The sequence below is a fragment of the Asterias amurensis genome, chromosome 13 (genome assembly GCF_032118995.1).
Source record: "Asterias amurensis chromosome 13, ASM3211899v1".
NCBI classification, from domain to species: domain Eukaryota; kingdom Metazoa; phylum Echinodermata; class Asteroidea; order Forcipulatida; family Asteriidae; genus Asterias; species Asterias amurensis.
In genome coordinates this window covers 7,083,730-7,106,440 of record NC_092660.1, presented here as the reverse complement: position 1 = coordinate 7,106,440, position 22,711 = coordinate 7,083,730, and the positions used below count along the sequence as shown (strand labels likewise).

Genomic DNA, 22,711 nt, shown 5'->3' with positions numbered 1-22,711 from the left:
CATGGATCCTACTAAGTGTCATTGATTAGGTCTTTGATTTTTGTGGGTTTTTTTCCCCCTCTCTTTTATTCTAGCCTCATTCTCGTGGCTTTCCCTCAATGGTTTGTTTGTTTCTTGGTTTGTTGTTTTTACTTTTTGTTGGTTTTGTTTTTTTGTTGGGGTGTTTCTTTGTTTCTTTGTTGCTTTTGAGGGGTGTGGTTGCTCAGAGAAGATATTTCTTTTGTACTGAGTATACAGTGCTAACACACAACGGTGTATGGGTAAAAACCAAAATTAATATTCTTTATCCCCGATGCAAATTTAACATCTATTAGATATTTCTTTTTACAAAAATGGGTACCACATGAAAAAAAAGTGGCCAGGAAGTTTCCTATTGTAATCCAATCTTTCATTCCTTGAGTTTCAAGTGGACAAATGTCACTAATGGGAAACCGTTTAGCTCCCCACCACCGTGACCTTGACATTTTCATGCCCCCAAACAATCCAAACTTTCACTAAAGCATCCCACCACTCAAGACCCAATTACAGTTGTAGATGTAAATTCCCTTCAGAAGCAGTCCAAGTGTTTGCTTAACTTTTCAATAGTTTTTCCAAAATAGTTGATTGTTTATTTTCTGCTGTAAAAATTATCCACACTTTATAAACTAAGGTGTCACGAAAATTCGACTACTTGGTGCGTGGCGATCGACACAAAGCTTATTTTATGTTTATTTTATTATTATTATTTTATTTTTTAAAGTTCTACATGTACCTCCATGATACCATGGAGGTAGAACCACCATGGGTCTACCTCCATATAAGGTCTTCTTATTGAGATAATAATTGTAGATAAAAAGTTGTGTACACTGTAAGGTACAAAGCTCGCCACTCATGGAAAAAAATCTATACGAATGATACTAATGACATATGACGCTCCATCCATGCATGTTGTAATCACATGACGATGACTAATACATTTATCTCTTGTTTCGGGTCGGTAGGTCACAATAGAAAAAGGTTGTGACTATTCGCTCGTCCCCGTGTATCCAGCAGTACATGCATTGGAATCGTGATCTTTATATCAATCAGTTTCTTCAGTTGAATGCCCATTGGTCAACCAGAAAAAGTGACGTCAAACTTGTCGCCAGGGCCAACGGGGTCAAATTGATGACCAGTGCGTAGTCTCCGTCTCTCGACCGTGCGCTTTTGATACCGTGGAAAAATCAGTCGTTAAGTTGGCCATCCAAATCGTATTCCTCCACTCAACGCACTAAATTTGTATGCAAACCGAACAAGGCGTTGACCACGGTGACGTTTCGTACATGAACACCAGAGTGGGAGCGACACGCATTTGTATGTACGTACATGTACATGTTGGTACGTGGGCCGCGGTACTGTGTGGGATTTGTGGTCCGGTTTATCACAATCGCATGTCGCTCGGGCGTATGTCGAAATGGTTGAATGTTAAATTCATTCCAATTTGTGTTATTTGTAACTGTGCAACCCAACGTAATGTTCTCTGACTGAGATGAAAAATAGATGTAGATTTGTAGACTTTAGTTAGGTCACCGATCAGTTCAGTTACCGATAAAAGGGAAAGAACAGTTTGGACGATGGATTTTTGGAGTTTGTATCTCCAATCCAACTTCACGTTGGGCCTCGCCTACTTCTTCCTTTGCGTGGATGTGATGTGCCTGTATATATTCCACATCATTGGAATACTTTATGTGTAAGTATCTCTCACTTAAATCTCAGTATAGTTGTTGGACCTTTTTTCAGTTAAATTGTATTATCCTTCTGCAATAAATATTGCCTTAAGCAGATCTACCTCATTATTTCAAATGTATTTGAAATTGAATTTCATTTGAATGGATGGAACAAAAGTTGCGATCCGATCCGATTCTATATTAAACAACAAGAAATGTTTTGGCCTGGGCATGTTTGGACTCAATTTCCCTGTTGTAGTGTTTTCTACCTCCTTTAGAGTTAGTCCACCATGCCATGGTAGAAGAACGTCCATGGACCAGCCTCAAGACATGAGTAGACTACCAACTTAAGGAATTAGGGAAAAGTTTCCGTATGGCGCCACCACTTTTTCATTCGAAATAAAATATATAGTATCTAATTTACCTGATTGACATATCCCTTTTTGTAAAAATGAGTGAAAAAGTGGTGGCGCCATACGGAAAGTTATCCGGAATTAGTAACTAACCGTTAGTAATAAAACAATTGAATATTTGAAAACATTTCTGTATCCTGCCAGGTGCACCACTTTTTCACAAATTTGTATAAAAAGGATAGGCCCTACATTTTAATCTCAAGAGTAATACACCTATCAATTGTATAATACACTATAGGACCCCCGGGGAGGGTGCATCAAGTCTGCGTCTTTACTAAAGAGTACTTTACTCTAAAAAAGGTGACGGTGTGGGTACTTCAAAATCCAATAGTGGTCAGTCAGAAATCTTTAAGAGGTGCGTCGAGGTACGTCATGTTCCGTCGATGTCCATTTCCACATTTATTTTGTTAATTTGGTGGATAATCAAATAATTCACCTACCTCTCCCCTAACTTGAAGTTGAGGGAACGCACATAATGTAACAGCTTTGATGTAAAGGGAGGATGGGGGGTTACGATCACCTTAAACTACTCCGCGGGTCTGTTTATTTCACATAGGCCCTACAGCATGTAGATAATTCGTGGCGCGGTGGTTTTGTCAACCTCGACCCCGTAGTATATTCTATCTCTCACGATAGAGCGGGATCAAATAGCATTGGTAACTTATTTTGTTTCTTTTATCAACAGAAAACTATGCATGTACCGGAAACCAAGCAACGTAGTAAGGGAAGAACTACCTGGAGTCTCTATACTTAAACCTTTAGTTGGTGTTGATGCAAACTTAGAAGATAACCTGGAAACATTTTTCAATTTGGATTACCCCAGAGTAAGTTTGAAACAATGCTTGTTGTATTCACTCAGACCAAAAAGCTTGTTATAGAATAATGATCAAATATTTAATAAAGGGTGTGCTTTAGAATTGGTTATCTTGTTTGAAGTTTACACTCGGTCTTAATTTGAGAAAATAAGGAAAATATAAACAGTGTTGTTGCTAGATAAATTTTAGTTGTGGACTCTAAATCCACCAAGGGCGAGCAGATAAATACAAATATCCATGTTTAGATATGGGGCCATCAAAACTGAAGTGCAATCTTGGGGAAATTGATACTGGGCAGCACAGTGTAATTTTTTCAGAGTGCCTGGCGAAAAGGTTTAGCCCTGGGCAGGCCACAAATTGTTGCTTCCACGCTGAATTCAGTGTATAAACCTTAAGTTTCTTTGAAAATGACAGGGAAGGTGTTGTTATACTGTTTCTACATGTAACACGAAGAGCTGTACCTTATTTGTTTATTTATATTTCCACAGTTTGAGCTTATATTTTGTATACAAGACGAAAAGGATCCAGCATGTAAAGTTGTAGAGCCACTTATAGAAAAATATCCTCATGTGGATGCCAGGCTGTTTGTTGGTAAGTACTTACGACTGCATAGTTTATAAAGAATTGATAAGTGTATTGAATGAAGCTTCAACTTTCTTCTTCTTAAAGGCAGTGGACACTATTGGTAATTACTCAAAATAATTATTAGCATAAAACCTTCCTTGGTAACGAGTAATGGGGAGCTGTTGATAGTTTAAAAACATTTAGAAACGCCCCCTCTAAATTAACATAGTTTTCAGGAAGTAATTTTCCACGAATTTGATTTCGAGACCTCAGAATTAGATTTTAGGTCAAGAAATCAAGCATCTGAAAGCACACAACTTCGTGTGACAATGGATTTTTTTCTTTCATTATCATCTTGCAACTTCGGCGACCAAATGAGCTCAAATTGTCACAGGTTTTTTTGTTGTATGCATATGTTGAGATACAACAAATGAGAAGACTAGTCTTTGACAAAAAATACCAAAGGTGTCGAGTCATCATTAATTGGCCAAACTCTTCCACTTTCACTCTTTTACTGGCTGGACTCAATGAGAGAGTATGATGCCAGTATAAAGGGCCAGTCACACTGCAGCGATAAACGAAAACAATAACGGTAACTTTAACAACGCACGCCCTCAATTGATTGAATAAGCGTGCGTGTATTCCGCGTGGAGCAATTTAACCAATAGAATGTGTTCTCTTTGTGTCGTGATCGATTTCGTTATCGCTGCAGTGTGACTGGCCCTTAAGAATGAAAGTAAAAGTGTTATACAATATTTCATTTCATTTACACAAATTGAATATACCACGCATGAAGATAATTCTGTCATGTGAAATGGAAATTTAGCTTACACATACATTAGGTTTGGATTGAATTTAGAATTGTGTGTTAATTGGAACTTGCTCTTAATAACACAAATAATAATTAAACACATTTATTTAAGATCAAGTTTGTTTTCCAATTGTATTCTGTATCCAGTTTGGAAGATCTACATGAATTGTATATTACATGTAATAGTACTTACAAACTTGTCATAAATCAGTTTTATAGATTTGTATCATCAATAAATGATGAAACAATTTTAGGAGTTTTGCTAATAACTGCTTAGTGTTATGTATATATTTAAAGGGTCTGTGTAAGGACACAAAACGCAATTTCTACAGACTAACATTCAGCTTAAACAGTTTGAAGCTAATGATGGTAGAAAGCTTCCCTTAAAATAATACCTGCTGATGTGCTGTAGTTTTTGAGAAATTAGCAAAACAATGTTATTATTTGTGACATTGTTTTACCTATTTCTCAAAAACTACAACACCCCCAACAAGTACTATTCTAAGGTAATCTTTCTACTATCATTATCTTCAAACTGTGTAAATTTGATGTAAATCTGTGGACATTGTGTTTTGTGTTTCAAAAAGTACCCAAATCCTTTAAAATGAAGATTTTTTAATTGAAACAATTTTTCGTTATACAGGTGGTTCTAAAGTGGGACTAAATCCTAAGCTGAATAACCTCATGCCTGGCTATAGTGCTGCTCAGTATGAACTCATTATGATCAGTGATAGTGGTATTATGGGTAAGTTGGATTTAAAATTTTGCATGGTGGAAATACGATAAGGAAAGGTTTGGGGTAACACCATGTAATGACATGGTAATAAATCTCTAAAAGAGTTGGGGCGGTTCTGAAAAGAACTGTTGGTTTAAACTCCACGTTTCGATCAGTAGGGCATGCTGGAGGACGATTATCGCATACTGATCGAAACGTTAAGAAAGTTGAAACAAAATCATTTTCAACAGTTAGGTTTACTTTATTTTGATTACATGAATGTTATTGCATTTTTAACTCTTTAAAGGGAAGGTACACATTTGGTAATTACTCAAAACAAACATTAACCTGAAAACTGACTTGGTAACGACCATTGCAGAGCTGTTGAAAGTATAAAACATTGTGAGAAACGGCTCCCTTTGAAGTTGCATAGATTTTGAGAAAGAGGTGATTTCTCACTAACATAATAAAAGACTTCTAGCCAGAAGTCTTTTATTCCTATCTGAAAGCACACAAATTCGTCCAACAAGGGTGTTTTTTCCCTCATAATTTTCTCGCAACTTCGATGACCAACTGACCAATTTAGCTCAAATTTTCACAGACTTGTTATTTTTTGCTTATGTTGGGATACACCAAGTGAGAAGACTGGTCTTCGACAATTGCCAACAAGTACCTTCCCTTTTAAGTATTTTGGTACTTTTTTTAAACACAAAACACAATGACCACAGGTTTAGATTAAACTTACATGGTTTGAAGATAATGATAGTAGAAAGCTTACCTTAAAAAGTTACTTGCTGCGGTGCTATTTTTAAAACAATGTACATGTTCTTTCTTCTCAGTTTTGTCATGTAAAACGTTTTTACCACTTATGGTAATTTACCATGGTAAATTTGTTTTGACATGCTAAAACAATTTTTTTTCTCGCTGAGACAGAAATTACTTTTGTGACTTGTTTTACTCATCTCAAAAACTGCAGCACCTCAGCAAGTATTTTTATAAAAGAAGATTTCTACCATCATTATCTTCAATCTGTAGACATTGTGTTTTGTGTCTTAACAAAAAGTACCCAGACCCTTTAAGTCTTTTCTTTAATGTGTCTTTTTTAACTTCAGTGTATAAGAACACTCTGACGGAAATGGTGTGTAAAATGACTGCAAATGTTGGATTGGTCCATGCCATACCATTCTGCTGTAATAGGAAAGGCTTTGCTGCTACATTAGAAAAGGTGAGTCCTTTGTTCGTGACATGTTTTTTCTGACAATTGCATAACCTTGTTAGGTGTTCGGCATTCAGCCGAAAACCTATTGACGTCTTAGTTTGGCTTTGCGTGGCACCTAATCTCTTACACTTAAGTCACTATTATTTTTGCATATTTTCAAGAACCAGACTTTGAGATTTAAAAATTAACAGCACAACAAAAATAAAAACCTTGGTTGGTAATTTGCAGGTGCGAGCAACATAAATCTTAAACTGATACGTTGTCTGCGCGTACAAGTGTACGCATGGTATGTCAAGTGCCAAAATACCAAGAAACAATACATACAGCGAAAACAGTTGATTTGATGGTTGCCACAGAACAAGCATATATTGTATACTTAACTTTTACACACCAATGCTTGTTAAGGAGACATTTATTCACTAGTTCACAGAGCCAGTCTTTATATCGCATAATGCCCCTACACGCCCAGTGCACTTTACCTCAACGTAATAACTCCGCACTGGAAAAAAACTTTAAAAATTACTTAAAATCTAACCGAAACACTTTCTATGGTCACCAAAACCTAATTGAATGTCAAATGGTATACAAAGTTTCTGGCGAGTTACAAAAAGAAAACATCTAAGTGAAAATATGATATGAGGGCGACATCCTGCAAGGTGATGCGGCACTGAATCCGCAAAACGTTGCATAAAATGTTTTGGGTTTAAGTTTCAGTCTCTGAGTTGAGTTGTTTTTGGTATGTATAAGCCCAAGTGAGATTGTTATGTATACTTGTCAGTCATTTGTGGTAATTTTCAGCTATGTTTTCCGATAATGTTGTAGTTTAGGAATAAAAAAATAGTTAACGTTTTTGGAATAACATAAGTTTTTGGATTAAAAAAAAGAATTTTTTTTCAGGCTCAAACATTGACATCTGGATTTTAAAGAACCAAACTCAAACTTAAATCTTAAGCCTTGAAATAATTTGTTTAAACAAAAATCAATCTCTCTGTCACTGGTTTCAGTTGAATGAGCTGAAACAATAACAAAAATCAATCTCTTTGTCACTGGTTTCAGTTGAATGAGCTGAAACAATAACAAAAATCAATCTCTCTGTCACTGGTTTCAGTTGAATGAGCTGAAACAATAAAAACCTTAAATGGTCATAACTCCTTACTGCAATGATGTATTGACTTGAAACTATAATCAAATATTGCTTCTTACATATAGATGCATGAAAAGATAAAACTCAAAGAGTGTATCACTGGTTCCAGTTGAATGAGCTGAAACAATAAAAACCTTAAATGGTCATAACTCCTTATTGCAATGATGTATTGACTTGAAACTAAAATCAAATATTGCTTCTTACATATAGATGCACATGAAAAGATAAAACTCAAAAAGTGTATCACTGGTTCCAGTTGAATGAGCTAAAACAATGAAAACCCTTAATGGTCATAACTCCTTATTACAACGATATTCTGACTTGAAACTTCAATCAAATATTGCTTCTTATATATAGATGCATGAAAAGATAAAACTCAAAGAGTGTATCACTGGTTCCAGTTGAATGAGCTGAAACAATGAAAACCTTAAATGGTCATAACTCCTTATTGCAATGATGTATTGACTTGAAACTAACGTCAAATATTGCTTCTTACATATAGATGCACATGAAAAGATAAAACTTAAAAAGAGTGTATCACTGGTTCCAGTTGAATGAGCTAAAACAATGAAAACCTTTAATGGTCATAACTCCTTATTACAACGATATTCTGACTTGAAACTTCAATCAAATGTTACTTCTTGCTTCATTCAAAAAGATAAAATTAAAAGAGTTTATCACTGGTTCAAGTTGAATGAGCTAAATTGAAAACCTTAAATGGTCATCACTCCTTATTGCAATGATGTACAGATTTAAAACTTAAATCAAATATTGCTGCTTACATGTAGATAATATGAAAAGATAAAACTCAAAGAGTGTATCACTGGTTCCAGTTGAATGAGCTAAAGCAATAAAAACCTTAAATGGTCAGTACTTCATACTTGTCAACGTTTACACCCCTTTGACCATCAGTTGATCAAATAATTGGTTTTTCTATCAGTCATTGGGTCTATCTGGCGATCGGCAGCTCGCCATGGCAGCTTCACTGTCTAGTTTATATGTGTCTTGAAATTTGAGTAGCAACTGAAAAGTGAAATATAAGAGTTTCCAGGTGATGGTATACATTACATCAGCTCCTGAAATGGTTTTCCTTCAATTACAGGCCTATTTTGGTGGTGCTCATTGTCGTATGTATATATGCTGCAACATCGCAGGAGCCACATGTGTGACGGGTATGTCCAACTTAATACGTAGGAGTGTGCTACAAGAAGCTGGAGGTTTTACAGAACTTGGCAAATATATATCAGAGGACTTCTACATGGGAGTGGCTGCTGTCAAAAGGTATGTTATATTTATATGAACTGGATGGAAGAGTAATGAGGTATTAGGGAGAATTAGCTGCACGATCCGCGTGAACGTGAACGTCAGAAAATTGTGTCATTAAAATCTTACGTTTTTAACCTACACGTAGTTACTATTTTTCATGTCAGGTACGTACGTGCGCGCAGACTTCAGACTTGAGCATGCAACAAGCCCAAAGCGGCGTCGTCACCCAGAAACAACACCATTTTTTTGACGTTCGCGTTCAGGTATTTGCTCGCATGACGTGCAGCTAAACCTCGCTTTTGAACACCACCAGGGTTGTACTTGTAGCTAGATCAATTTTAGTGGTGGGCAATAAATCAAAATTCCACCAGGGGTGAGCGGATCAACAACAATTTTCTTGTATAACAATGGAGCCATGATTGCTGAAGTGGGGCCAGGTTTATAAATGTTATGGGGCCATGCAACTAGTTGAATGGCCTTTTTACTGTGTTCTTTCTCTGTGATATTTGCTACTCTTTATCATTAGCTGTGTCGCAGGTCAATCCACTATGGGCAATATTTTGAAGTTTTTGCAGGGCAGCACAGTGTATTCTGCTCCGAGTGTTGGGCAAAAACTGTGAGTCCGGAACACCACACTGCAGAACTACAGCTATGTCAGATGTTTGATTTATAGACAAAGCCTATTGACAAAACCTAATACAATACATAAAGTGCACTTTGTATTTTAACTCAACATGGATGTACACAGTACATACATAAAATGAACTCATTTAAATGTACCATTTCAACACACTGGTGCTTGAGACTTGTATCAACTTCAGTTAATTTTCTAACAGAAGTTTATGGTTTACTAAATGTACATGTTAAAGTAAATGTAATTGTATAATTTGTTTCTTTTTATGTGAAACACACACCCAAGCTTGTATACGCCTGCAACCATGAACCTCCTATTGTCCCACTTTTGTTTATACTTTGTTAACTTTTTTGCAATAGCTCCTATTGGTTTTGTACACGCTTTCCAACTGTGGACCTTTCCTGAACCATGGACCCTATTGTCCTCTTTTGTTATAGGTCCCCGGTTTGAATGTGTATACCTACTCATGTATACTAGTTCATGTAAAGCTTCTTTTTGCAGTCAATTTAATAACTCATGATCGTTTCTTTATACAGTGGCCTGACTACCAAAATCAGTAGTTATCCTGCAATGCAGAATTCAGCTAATTATTCACTGGAATCATTCGGCAAAAGAATGGTCAGGTATGTTATCCAATTTGCTATTCGTCTAGAGTTGTTCATCTAAGTTAGTGTTGAACAGTGATAGGTTGATTGAACTCAGCAACTTTCTTTAAAACCAATAAACCAAATGTTGGTTATGCTGGATTTAAAGAACAAGAAAAATTTCCAATTCAATTTTGTCAAGTACTCATTTTCTAATAGATAGAGTCCTCATTTAATTTTTTCCCACTCACATGAGTACTGTATTTATTGGAAAATGGGTTCAAACACACAATTGTCTTTGACATTTCCCTTGCTCTTTAAAGTAGTATATTTTTGTTGGCAACTGTACCATTCAGTAGGATACAGGTGCAATGCGCATAGATTAACACAACTATTACTTAAACACCTGTAAATTGGTTGTTTTTTAAACAGTTTCCATTAAGTCAACAATTTCAGGAAACCTGATAAAGAGTCAAGGTTTGTTTTGAAGGTTTTTTTTAAATCATTCCTTCTTTTAGCAGCAGTTGGTATTTGACCTTCAGTGTTATTTATCATGATCAAAGTTTATCTGTAGTTGACATTGTATTGTTAGTCATCCGGTCATATCAGGTTTTTTGTTCATGCCATGGACATTCACCATGGATCCACAGATTTCAGATTAGTTTTTATCACAAGCCTGCGTTGTTACAAACAAACTATACTACAAAGGGATTTTTTTAAAGTGCCCTTACAAAAAAAATGTATCACAGAGCTGTACTCAGAAAGAAAAATAGGAAAAAAACAAGAAATACATGTACCATCACCAACCCCTGTCGGGCCTTAGAAAGTGCATACCCACTTTGCTGATTTGTCATGTTATGTTAACTGCATACTTATATAACAGGTGCACTAATTGCTGTACCATAAAAGGAAGACTTAACTAGTCATGACAGTCTATATGTTGTCTTAGACTTAAACCCTTAGTCATAGTGCACTGTAATTTCTAGTTCTGAATAACCCTAAAATACTGTGAATGCAATGCCTACACATGTTTCTCTACAATGTAGGCCTCTTGCATAATTTTTATGGAGTTGATATACAATACCTCATGAATTTTGACATCAAAATATCAAAATAGAACATCTTAACATTGTCCTTATTCCTTTTTTTTAAAGCAAATTGTTTTAATAAAGTATGAAAAGTAAACACTTAGGACTTAAAGAATTTGAAAACAAAGTTTTTCGCAGTATTTTGCATTTGTGGTGTAACTGTGTGTGACTGACACTGTTGTTGGTACACATTTGAAGTGATTCACAGTCCATTTGAAGCATTTCACATCCTTTGGACAAATCTCATATGGCTCATAATCCTAAACACACCATGGACTCATAGGTTGCGTTCGTTTAGCTTCCTGGGTCAACCCCGGTGTGCTCATCCAAGTGGCGTCTTTTATTTTTTTCCAAGCAATTGTGGGCACTGATAATTACCCCACGTTCGTACTGGAAAAGTCACCTATTTTTTTCAGGACGACTGTGTGCAGATATTTACCCACGTTCCACCTGGGGAAAAAAAATAAAGCACCTCGCTCGGGCCAGCGCCAAGTGACCCGCTTTTGGATAGGGAATAATTTGGATTGGGTAATTTGCTTACTTTCTTTCTATATAAAATAATATAGCTGTTTTGGTAATAAGAATCTGTTTAAGTAAGTCAATATATAATGTCAATGTTTTATATAATGAGTAGGGTAAATGGGCAATTCCACCAAAAAGTGTCCTCGGCCCCAAAAAATTGAAGTCAAACTTGTGGATTTAAATTTAAAGTAGCAAGAAAGAGTGATACCTAGTGATTTCAAATCTATGTTTTTTGTTTTTTTTCCCCTTGGTTTTCCATGTTTTTCATCGTTTATAAAAAAAGTTTTTTTTGTGCCAAATTCATGATTTTTGGGAAATGTTTGGCACAATTGTCTAAAATCCCCTCCTGGTTACATTTTAGATGATATTTAAATTATTCTTGGCTTTAAAACATATAACTGGTGGTAAGTATTCACAATTTTAAAGAAACTTCATTGTCAATTTATTCACAGGGTGCTGCCACTCGTTTTAATTAGCCCTTAATTACCAATTATGAAATGTAATGTCCATGACATTGCATGGTGTTTAGTTTTATATTTTAAAGCCAATAAGAGACATTTTCATGAGACTTCATACGCAAAGCTAGTTTTTAGGGGCTAATCCTATAATGCAAGAAAATTAATAAAAAATTAATTACAACTGTGCTAACGAGCGTCATGGACATTACATTTAGCGTCATGGACATTACGTCATGGACATTACATGTCACATGAAACTTACCTTTTTGAAGGTAAATGCTACAATTTATCAATTGGACCTATTGTAGGTCAACCTGGACTAGTCAAAGAGAACATTTGTCATAGACCTCATCAGAAATTTGTTTCAAGCTCTTTTTTAGCAGCGCGTTTAGTGGCAACATCGTGCACAGATTCTACAAACTGACAGCCCAAATCCGAGATTTTCAGGTGAGTTTTCTCATGGAACTGATCTTTCCTAAAAACATTCAAGTGACATTTTCATACTGAAATGTATGTGAACTGTTGGTGAGACAAGTTTAAATGAATGTAGGACATTATAAACACACTTTATTATCAAAGAAGACTTCTAAAGGCTTAGGCGTAATGCAGATTTGTACACATCTACGGATAGCTTGGATACAAAGGCATCATACTTCAAATATTTTTTTATTTTTACATAATTTCAGAATGGCTAAGACTTGAGTAGAGAGGCAGAAAAAGTATAGAGAGAAAACAAGACAAAACATGGAAACATGATTGTGATAAACAAAGCCCCATGCAGCCAATTTTTCCCTCATTTGTTGTTCTCCATTCTTGTTTTGCATGTCAATCTAGGTGGAACGTGTAGAGGATGACCTCAATGACTGTCTCGTATTTGGAAAACTAAGGAAGCATCTATGTTTGACCTGTTCCTCCCAAGAAGTCATCCCAACTCATTTTAACTGATCTTCTGGGAATTGTTCACCCAGTCTTGAACATAGCAGTATCCAGATCAACTTTGAAAATTACAGAAACCTTTGATGTTTAATTTCCATTTACTGTCGTCACAAAATGTTGACGCAAGATGTTCAGTATATTACTCAAGATGAACAATCACCTTGTGAGAAACACATAAAAGGGAATTATGTTAAAGATAATTAGAAAAAAAGGTTACATCATGTATATCTACATCTCTGGTCTATCATAACTACTCCAAGGCAGAAGCCAGCCTGGTTGGATGTGGACGGAAAGTACAAAAAGGGGACTTACCGAGGGGCGGGGTTTAAGTGAGATTCTGGGGGAGGTTTGGTTCTTAAAAATGTTTGGAAGAGGTTAAACATTAAGATAGGGACATTCATTACAGTTTAAAACCCATATTAAGAGCAAGGCAGCACATGGGTTTACAAATTCAGGGTAAAAGCATGGTGCATCATTTTACGAGTTTGACGTAATGTCCATGACGCTAAAAATAACCCAAAATGTAATGTCCATGACGCTCCATTAAGACGCGTAACAAGAAAGTTGACAGGTTTTCTTAAAAATATTACCACTGTTCATGTTAACTACTTCCTTGTTTAGCAAATAAAAAGGTATTCTAAAAATTTTAAATTTTAACTTCACAGAGTTTTGGAATTGAGTGTGTTGTACCCAAAACCCACTTCCGTTTTTCGTAATGTCCATGACGCTCGTTAACAGTGCTCTGACTCCTTAATTAATTTGAACTTTTCCAAATACATAGTATCAATTGACTTACTAGGACACAAGATACTAGTATCAAACACAAAACTATAAATCAAAGCCACTTTGTGTGTTTAACTGACCAACAAAGTTCTAAAAATGTCTCAAAACGTAATGTCCATGACGTGGAATTGCCCAAATGGCCTTAGCTTTCAATCCAAACCGGACCTACTTTCAGAAGCATAAACAAGTCCCAACAAAATACATGGACAATAGTGCTGGGCGAATAGTGAAATTTTGGTATTCGGATACCGCTGGCCAACTATCCGAAATTAACCAGATATTCAAATAGTTTTTTCGCCGCTAGAGGGTGCTATTTAAAAAATAATAAAAAAAGATGGCGATTTGCTGTTTCTTTGATCGTGATTGACTCTACGTACGTGAAGGAAAACTTTCGTAATCTTTGAACAAATTACGTCAGAAATGTCATTGTTTTAATTCTTCACGGAGGTGAGCATAGTTAAATACTTAATTTATGCTGTTTTATGCTGTCTTAATAGAAGTTTCATAAGGATTCAGTCAAAATATTCCTTTCAGTTGTCGCCCGACGTCCACGGATATTCGGATATTAAAGAATATTCGGTTACTTGGTTGTAACTACAGAACTATCCGGTTTATAAATAGCTATTCGCGCCCTATGCGGATATCCGGTTAAGAAAAAAAAGGCATTCGCGGTTATGGATAGGAAAACCTATTCGCAATTAACCGGATATTCAAATAATTCGCCCAGGCCTAATGGACAAAAAAGAGGGGATAGGGATTAAGGGAAGGATCCAGAAAAAAAAGCGTGACTTTTATAGCCAATTAAAGTTTCAATTTTAGAAACAATTGGCGACTATGAACCAATAAAGTGGTAAGAACAAAGGATGTTCAGTATGAAAGGATTGATTACTGGACCATTGAAGTGGTAAATGCATTGTATTATAACAATGCACGGAAACATAAAAAGGTATGGTGTCAATGTTTTATAGAAATATTGTACTTTTGTTTGTATAATTTGTATTTATATTTTGCTTGTACAGCGTCATGAGCGTCATGTTTGACGGACCTGAACACTCTACAAGAGTCAATTTATTTTTATTATCACTATTACTATTATTATGATGTGACTTTTTCAGATGGACGACAGTTCGAACTTCTTCAGTACCTTCCACTATTATAATGGAACCCTTCTCCGAGGTAATAGTGTGTGGTATATGCGCTGCATGGGCTGCTAACTTCCTACTAGGCTGGGATCCAATTGTCTTCTTCATGGTTCACACTCTGCAGTGGTTCTTATTGGATTACATTCAACTACGTGCTTTGCAGGTGGGTGGTCAAATTCTGACATTGTTTTAAAATATTTTTCTGACTTACAAGGCACTGGACAATATTGGTAGTTACTCAAAATGATTGTTAGCATAAAAACTTACTTGGTAACTAGCAATGGAGACTGGTCTTTGACAATTACCAAAGGTGTCCAGTGCCTTTAAAGTAGAGGGCATACACATCCTTGGGATCTACCCCCATCATTCAAAATTATGAAAAAAGGTGAAAGGTGGTATAGCACTACGACTTCTTATTGGCACCCTGAACAAAGATATTGACAAAATAAGGAGACTGCTAACAAAGGGCTAGTTAGCTCAGTTGTTAAAGCACAGGCGCGTTAATCCGGAGGTCGTTGGTTCAAACCCCGCTCTTGTCAATTTTTCTGTTTGACCCCAAATCATTTGACAATTTACCAAGTCAGTTTCCCAATTTATTATTCGATAGTTATAATAAATTAAAAACAGTTTAGTATGAGAGATAGTTACGCAACTTCTTTTAGATAATTATGTTAAGAGATGTTTTAGAAAGAAAAAACTGAATGTACAATTTGAAATGAGCCTCAGGCTGTTGCTCAATTCCAAGTCCTGGAATATTGGAAAATGTGCTAAATGAACTAGGGTTGTGTTTTTGTTGTTTTTGAAAACAAGTTAAAACTTTAACATGTCTGGTACTTCTCTATTCTGATCATTCTGAAAAAGTAAAAATCGTTGGTCCAGTATTATAAGGTCCTTATAAAAGTCAGTTCGTAATGTCTTAAAGTCCTAAACTAATTGTACCATATTTTAAAACTTTGGTACATATGTAATGAAAATATTTCTGTCGTTTGATAAAAGAAATCTGAGTTTAGCCAATGTAGTCTAGAAAGATGTTTTGATTATTACAAATATGAAGTTGCAAATAAGTACCTTATGGTACCTAGTCGACCAAATACACTTCCCTTTACTGGTCCTAAAGATTAATTTCTTTTTCTTTTCTTCCAAAAGGTGGAGCCACTTAATATGTCGAAGTTTGACTACACAGTTGCATGGGCGTATCGTGAGTGTACCACTTTGTACCATTTCTTGAAGGGTTGTTTTAACAATAAAGTAAAGTGGCGTACAGGAACTTTCCGAGTCAAGTGGGGTGGTTACTTAGAAGAAGTCCATTGATGAGTGAAAACATACTGAGGATCAAGTGTAATGCGTAAGTAGACTACTGCCTGCAATATCGTCGTGTTTGATGGATGTGTCATGAACGGGTTTACATTATCATGAATGACATCACATAACATGCTCCAGCATGAACAATTCCTTATATATAATTGAAACAATCACACGTACTCTTTTAGATATTTTTGTATAGGACTAAATATTAATCGTTAGATTTTGTATCAATTAAAAAGTGTGTTTATTATTCTCTCCTTTGATGATTTTGAAATATTTAAGAGTGTACAATTTTTTTTTGAACGGAACATGAACATTTGTTGTAGTTGATGTCCTAAGCCAAAGATAAAGGAAAATGGTTCAGTGTTTACTGGCACTAAGCCAAAGCACATAACTTACGAGCCCACCAATCACAATCAACATGGTCTGGAATGAATTCAAGTTTGCTGATACTGTGTAGCAGATACACTGGGACCATAGAGTTCTATAACAGGACTAGAGGGCGCACTGGTGATGGTGCGTGCACAAAGCGCGACGGAACTGCATGGAGACACGCGCACTATTTTGTAAGATGAACGTTGCACGCACGTTGAATATGAAGTAGGCCCATATAGGCCTTGTATGATACATGCTATGCGATGGTGTTTTTTTTTCCATTTTACAAAAGGCCGCATGCGCGCATGCCGGGCCATGTAACTAGGCCAGTGCGCCCTCTAGTTCTTACATATAACTCTATGACTGGAAATCTCCTCTTCTTCCTTTCTAGTGCAGCCTTCATAATTGAAGATAGTCACACTGCCAAACACACCGGGAGAACACCTTCTCTCTGCTATAAGTGTGTACTGGGGTCTTTAACGTGTGTTGGTAGTTTTAATAACAACACGCGAGACCTACAGCTTTACGTCCCATCTGAAGGACAAAGCAATTTTTAAGTCTCTTGCTTAACAACGCAACTGTCCTGACCGGGACTCAAACCCACACTCTGCTGATCAGGTACAGCAGAGCTTGAGTTCGATGCTCTTAACCGCTTGGCCACAACACTTCCAATGTTGGTCTAATGTCACTTTCATGTTGGTCTCATCTCATTGGAGTAATTCCAATTGTACTAGTTGGCAATAAGTGTATTACCAAATCTGAAGACAGTCATGTTTTTAAAACTGTATCGTAGAAACTACGCTTAAAATCTTGTGTCTTTGGGAGAGTAAACTCAGTGTTAAAGCAGGCTAGGCCTAATCTTGGTTGTGGTAATCAACACCATTGGAAATCTTTTTGGAAACATATCAAATGTTAGTCTGTGCATCATTAAGTGGTGCTTTTTAACACGATTTAAAAAAAAATGTGAAAAATATGTTGGGTATTTCTCTTTAAAAAGGAGCTAAAATTTGACTGTATTATAGTTTCAATTCTGGTATGATGGGGTCGCATTGCGAACAAATTCACACGTAGTGTACATCTCATGTTAAAACACCAGACAGCATTAAAAATCCTTTAATAAACTTACTAATACATGTATTTGTTTCAAAATAACTTGCCCAAAGCTTATGATGGCGTATACAAAATTAAAGGGATTACTTGACAAAGAACTATGGAAACAGAATTATTTTATTTGATTACATGTTTGTTTTATTGGTACACATTGAGGTGAATAATGCTGAAACTTCTGGGTTGTACACATGTATCGTGGGTTAGGGATGCTTAAACACTGGACACTATTGGTAATTACTCCAAATAATTATTAGCATAAAACCTTACTTGGTAACTAGCAATGAAGAGCTGTTGTAGTATAAAACATTGTGAGAAACGGCTCCCTCTGAAGTTACCTAATTCGAGAAAGAAGTAATTTTCAACAAATTTGATTTTGAGACCTCAGAATCAGATTTTAAGGTCCTGAAATCAAGCATCTGAAAGCATGTGACAGCTCTGTGTGATAAGGGTGTTTTTTGTATCATGATTAATCTCACAACTTCGACGACCAGTTGAGTCTAAATTTTCACAGGTTTGTTATTTTATGCATCTGTTGAGATACACCAAGTGAGAAGACTGGTCTTTGACAATTACCAAATAGTGTCTAGTGTCTTTAAATATACTGTTTTATTAATTAATGAAGTCAAGGGTGGCTCTTGTTTTCACACAAGTTTTCACACAAATTATTGTGTGACAGAGTGCACAAAGACCCCCAGTAGATACATGCACATGTACACTAATAAATGTTTATGAAGCTTATCACTTCCTTTTAAATTGATTGTACATAGATGTGTATATAATATACATACATTTATATCTTGTTTGTGTCGTCTACAAACCCTTAGTGCTACCTCTTCATAAAGCATGTGTACAGTAGGCCAAAAGTAAAAACTGTTTAATAGAGCTGTACGAATGTCATGTATTCTTTTGTTGCAAGCTTAGACTTGCTTTCCACCATGAGGATATTCCAAAATTGTCTATGATAGATGAATGTTTATAAGGACACACAATTTAGATTGAATATTAAGTTTTATGCTTGCACACACATACAGGTTTAAAATATATATGAACCGAACAACATGTGGACTAGCATACTTTACAGAAATTCATTTGGATAACAAATCGCCTACAGTCAACTAAGTGTACACTGCCTTAAGTTGCCTAATACGTGTAACAGTTAGGATAGAGTCAGCAGATTGTCATTTCAGAAAATTGTATGTGGAATCTGAAATGTATTGCAGCCTGTACACATGGTACAGCTAATTGCTTGATTACATTATTGTAACTGTTGAAAACTGCCTTATTTTGGGTTCCTTTTAAAGATACATTACATAATTGGTTTTGCTAACAAAACAGTTGGTGGCACTGTGAGCACTTTATGTAATCCACCAGATATATAAGCTGACAAACCTGTAGAAGTTTGAGATTGATCGGCCACTGGGGTTTAACAAAAAAAGTGAAAAACAGGTTCACATTTTTGCATGACACCGATGCATCAAGAAAAATAATAAAACACTCACTGAGCGATAAACTTCAAACACGAAATAAGATTACTTATTTCTCAACAAATATTACATTTCAGACAATAATATTTCATGTGAACTTTTCTACTATTATCATAACTAGACCGTGATCTTTACGATTTGTTTTCTTACCAATTCTGTTGACAGTAGTCGACACACATCTAATATACAGAATTACAAAATACTTGGCAACATACATTGTACATGTACATGTACATGTACACTCAACCAATTGTGCCAAGGAAAAACAACTTCAGAGGTCTCAGATTTAATGTTCATTTCTGTTGGATGGGGAAACGTAGTCCTGATGTCTATTTAGTGAAGAGTGGATGGTGTGACCATTTGATAAACCTTGTGTACATACTAGGCACCATAGATGATACAATGTACATAAAAATGTGTATAGCATTATGTCCTTAATAGTTATTAGACCATTGTATAATGAGGGGTACTATATTAGATATAAATCAAATTGTTTCTATGAGTAATGTGGCATAACAATTCATTGTTTTATGGCATCTGCTGGCTATAGTCAAATTAAGAAAATGCTAAGATTGGTATGTGCTTAACTGTATTGTTTCTGTATGGCGCATACTGTATGACAATTGTAGGATACTAACCATAGAATTATAAGAAATAGAAGGTGCACTGGTGATGATGCATGCACAAACGCAACGGGACCACAAGGAGACACGTGCACCATTTTGATAGATGAACTTTGTACGCGCGTTGAATGTGAAACACACCTCGTGTGTGTTGATAAACACACGCTATGCGATGCTGTTTTGTCAACATAGAAAATGGTTGCACACTGGGCCGCGTATCAAGGCTTGTGCACCCTCTAGTTCTTATATAGACGATGTGACCTATGTTTACATTCAAACTGCCCTCTGTTGACAAAACACTGTACACGTCATGTTTCGCCGGACAAAAAGACGCGTAGTCATGGTAAGATTGCGTGTACTTTCTAGCTGGCTGCCAAAACATAGGTTTTGCCTGGCGGTATGCGCACGAATCATGTTATGGTTTTCGAGTGATGCCAGAGGTCACATCGTCTATATATAACTCTATGATCTTAACTTACAATTTTGCAAGATTACTTCGTTTGGCTTCTAGCTTGTAGCTATTTAGGAATTGTTATTATAATGTTTGTACTGCTACAAAGCAAACATTTTCTTATAATTACTTTGATATAAAAGCAATTTTAATTTTATTTATTAATATTGGTAAAAGTATTTTTGTATAGCATTATTATTTGTACTAAGTTAAACAATTGAACACATTACACGTCTGTTTTATACATTTGTTTTAATACATAGATAATTAATTTTCCTTCCAGTAATCAGTACGGGATCATCGAGGATCATTTTGAAGAATCAACAATGCATGAGTGTAGACAGATTTTAAGTTTATGACGTTCAAATCAAATAGTATTGAACTGAAGACTGCCCTTGACATCCCTGTACACACTGTAGGTTATGACATTTGGGTGGCATCGATGGCTTGTGCGTATTAAATGCGCTCGCCTCTCACCAAGGTGACCCCAGTTCGATTCACGGCCAGGGCCATATGTGAGTTGAGTTGTGCGTTGGTGCTCTGCTGTGCAAAAGGGTTTTCCAGACTATCCAGTTTTCCTTCCTCGGGAAAAATCAAACACTTTCGATCTTGGCTGTGCTCCGTGTTCATAATGAGTTGATGTGGCTGGCAGCCAAAGGTGCCCTTGCATGCCAGCTTCTCGAACACGTTGTAGCTGCGTCCTTCGCATTTCAGCTCTTAGCTGCGAGTAAGGATGATTAGCCCCCCCCCCCCCCCCCATATCATTATATTTAGCAAAGCTGTTGAGGCTGTTAAAGGCAGATGGAGAAAATAAATGAGCAGATATCAGGAATGCTAAACTTACTGGGCAAGCCTGCCATCCTGCTTTTACCATGTTGATGCCATTGTCAGCTACTGAATGTTGGGTTTTTATGAGTTTTACATGGCTTTTCATGATAGAGTTGTATGCTAGTTTGAAAAGTAAATGCATGGGCCCAATTGCATGGTACTAGTTAAAGATACTGGCCATTGGTAATTGTCAACGACCAATATTCTCACTTGGTGTAACATATTCAACAAAAATAACAATCCTGTGAAAATTTTGACTAAATTGGTCATCGAAGTTGTGAGAGAATATTGGAAGAAAAAACACCCTTGTCACACAAAGTTGTGTGCCTTTAGATGCTTGATTTCGAGACCTCAAAATCTAATTCTGAGGTCTTAAAATCAAATTCGTGGAAAATTACTTCATTCTCGGAAACTTTGTTACTTCAGAGGGAGCCGTTTCTCACAGTGTTTTATACTAACAACAGCTCTCCATTGCTAAGTAATTTTTTATGCTAACAATTATTTTGAGTAATTACCAATAGTGTCTACTGTTTGCATTTCCATGCATCATGAGGTAGCAGGGCTTGCTATTGATTGTGTATGATGTATTTCATGACTTTCCACGCAGGAAACGGAAACAAACTCTTGTCAGTAGGATTTGAAGCTTTGCATGGTAGAAATAAGATATAGAAGGCTTTGCGGTAACACCATGTAAGCAGTATGCAGCATCAGAGTCAAGCATTCTCCAGAAGACGATCAGAGCATACTGATCGAAACGTCGAGTTAACCAACGGTTCTTTTCAGAACCACCCCAACTCATTTAGAAATAGTCATTACATGGTGTTACCGCAAACCCTTCTATAAACTCTTGTCAGTTCTGAATTATTTTTACAAATTGTGTAGTAAGCAGGGCCATAATGTAGACTACAAACAACATCATTGTGCATATTATGTATAGAACACCATAGGTAAATTCAGGGAATGGTTTTGACCAGCAATTGTGCATAGCAAAAAAATAGACTGAACTTTCGTTGTGCACACTAAATGCCAATATTGAGTAGCAACTGATACTTTTTGTGTAGCATTTTGCTGTGCTATCAAATGGAAATCTTTCACTGTAATTACCATGATGTATTATTGACAAGTAGACAGGATTTCAGATGATGTACAGTTACTTGCCAGGTGCTTCATTTATCATGTAAATTATCCCTGCTGATCACTAATTATGTCATTTCCCAACATTTGAAGAAAGTGTGTGGCCCATCATAACTTCTTTGTGTGTAACAATTATTAAAATGATTCTGAGATTGTAACCATCTCTGAATATTTTTTTGACAACTAAAAAAATATCATGTAATTGTTCTTTGTAAGTGTCTGAGTCTGTCTTTATAAGTGTTCCAAGCGAACCTACCCAACCCCCCTCCCTACAACCAGTGCCCAATTTCATAGCACTGCTAAAGCACACAAATTTGATTAGCATGAAGCTTCTCCCTTGATAAAAACAGGAATGCCAACCAAATTTCCACTTGATTTTCAGGGCAAGCAAACAACAGCTGAATACCAGTGAGAAAGCAACATGAAACAAATGGAAATTTGGTTGGTAACCCTGTTTTTATCAAGAAAGAAATTTCATGCTAAGCAAATTTATGTGCTTAGCACCTCTATGAAATTGGGCCAATCTGCCTAGCTATAATATGACAGCCGAGTGTCCACTACTCACACTGCTGACTGATGATCATGAATAATATGGGCCAAGTCCCTTGATGGATGGATCGAT

The 22,711-nt window shown here is 36.2% G+C and overlaps 1 protein-coding gene across 1 annotated transcript; it reads left to right on the top strand.

The window, feature by feature from the left end:
- The first annotated feature begins 1,112 nt into the window (after window positions 1-1,112).
- On the top strand, window positions 1,113-18,322 carry LOC139945942 (ceramide glucosyltransferase-B-like). Its single transcript, XM_071943480.1, has 9 exons — window positions 1,113-1,708; window positions 2,784-2,922; window positions 3,402-3,504; window positions 4,932-5,033; window positions 6,116-6,228; window positions 8,469-8,647; window positions 9,803-9,889; window positions 14,753-14,942; window positions 15,926-18,322. Exons 1-9 carry the CDS (start codon window positions 1,593-1,595, stop codon window positions 16,088-16,090), a joined length of 1,194 nt encoding a protein of 397 aa, XP_071799581.1. The 5' UTR covers window positions 1,113-1,592; the 3' UTR covers window positions 16,091-18,322.
- The last annotated feature ends 4,389 nt before the right edge of the window (window positions 18,323-22,711 follow it).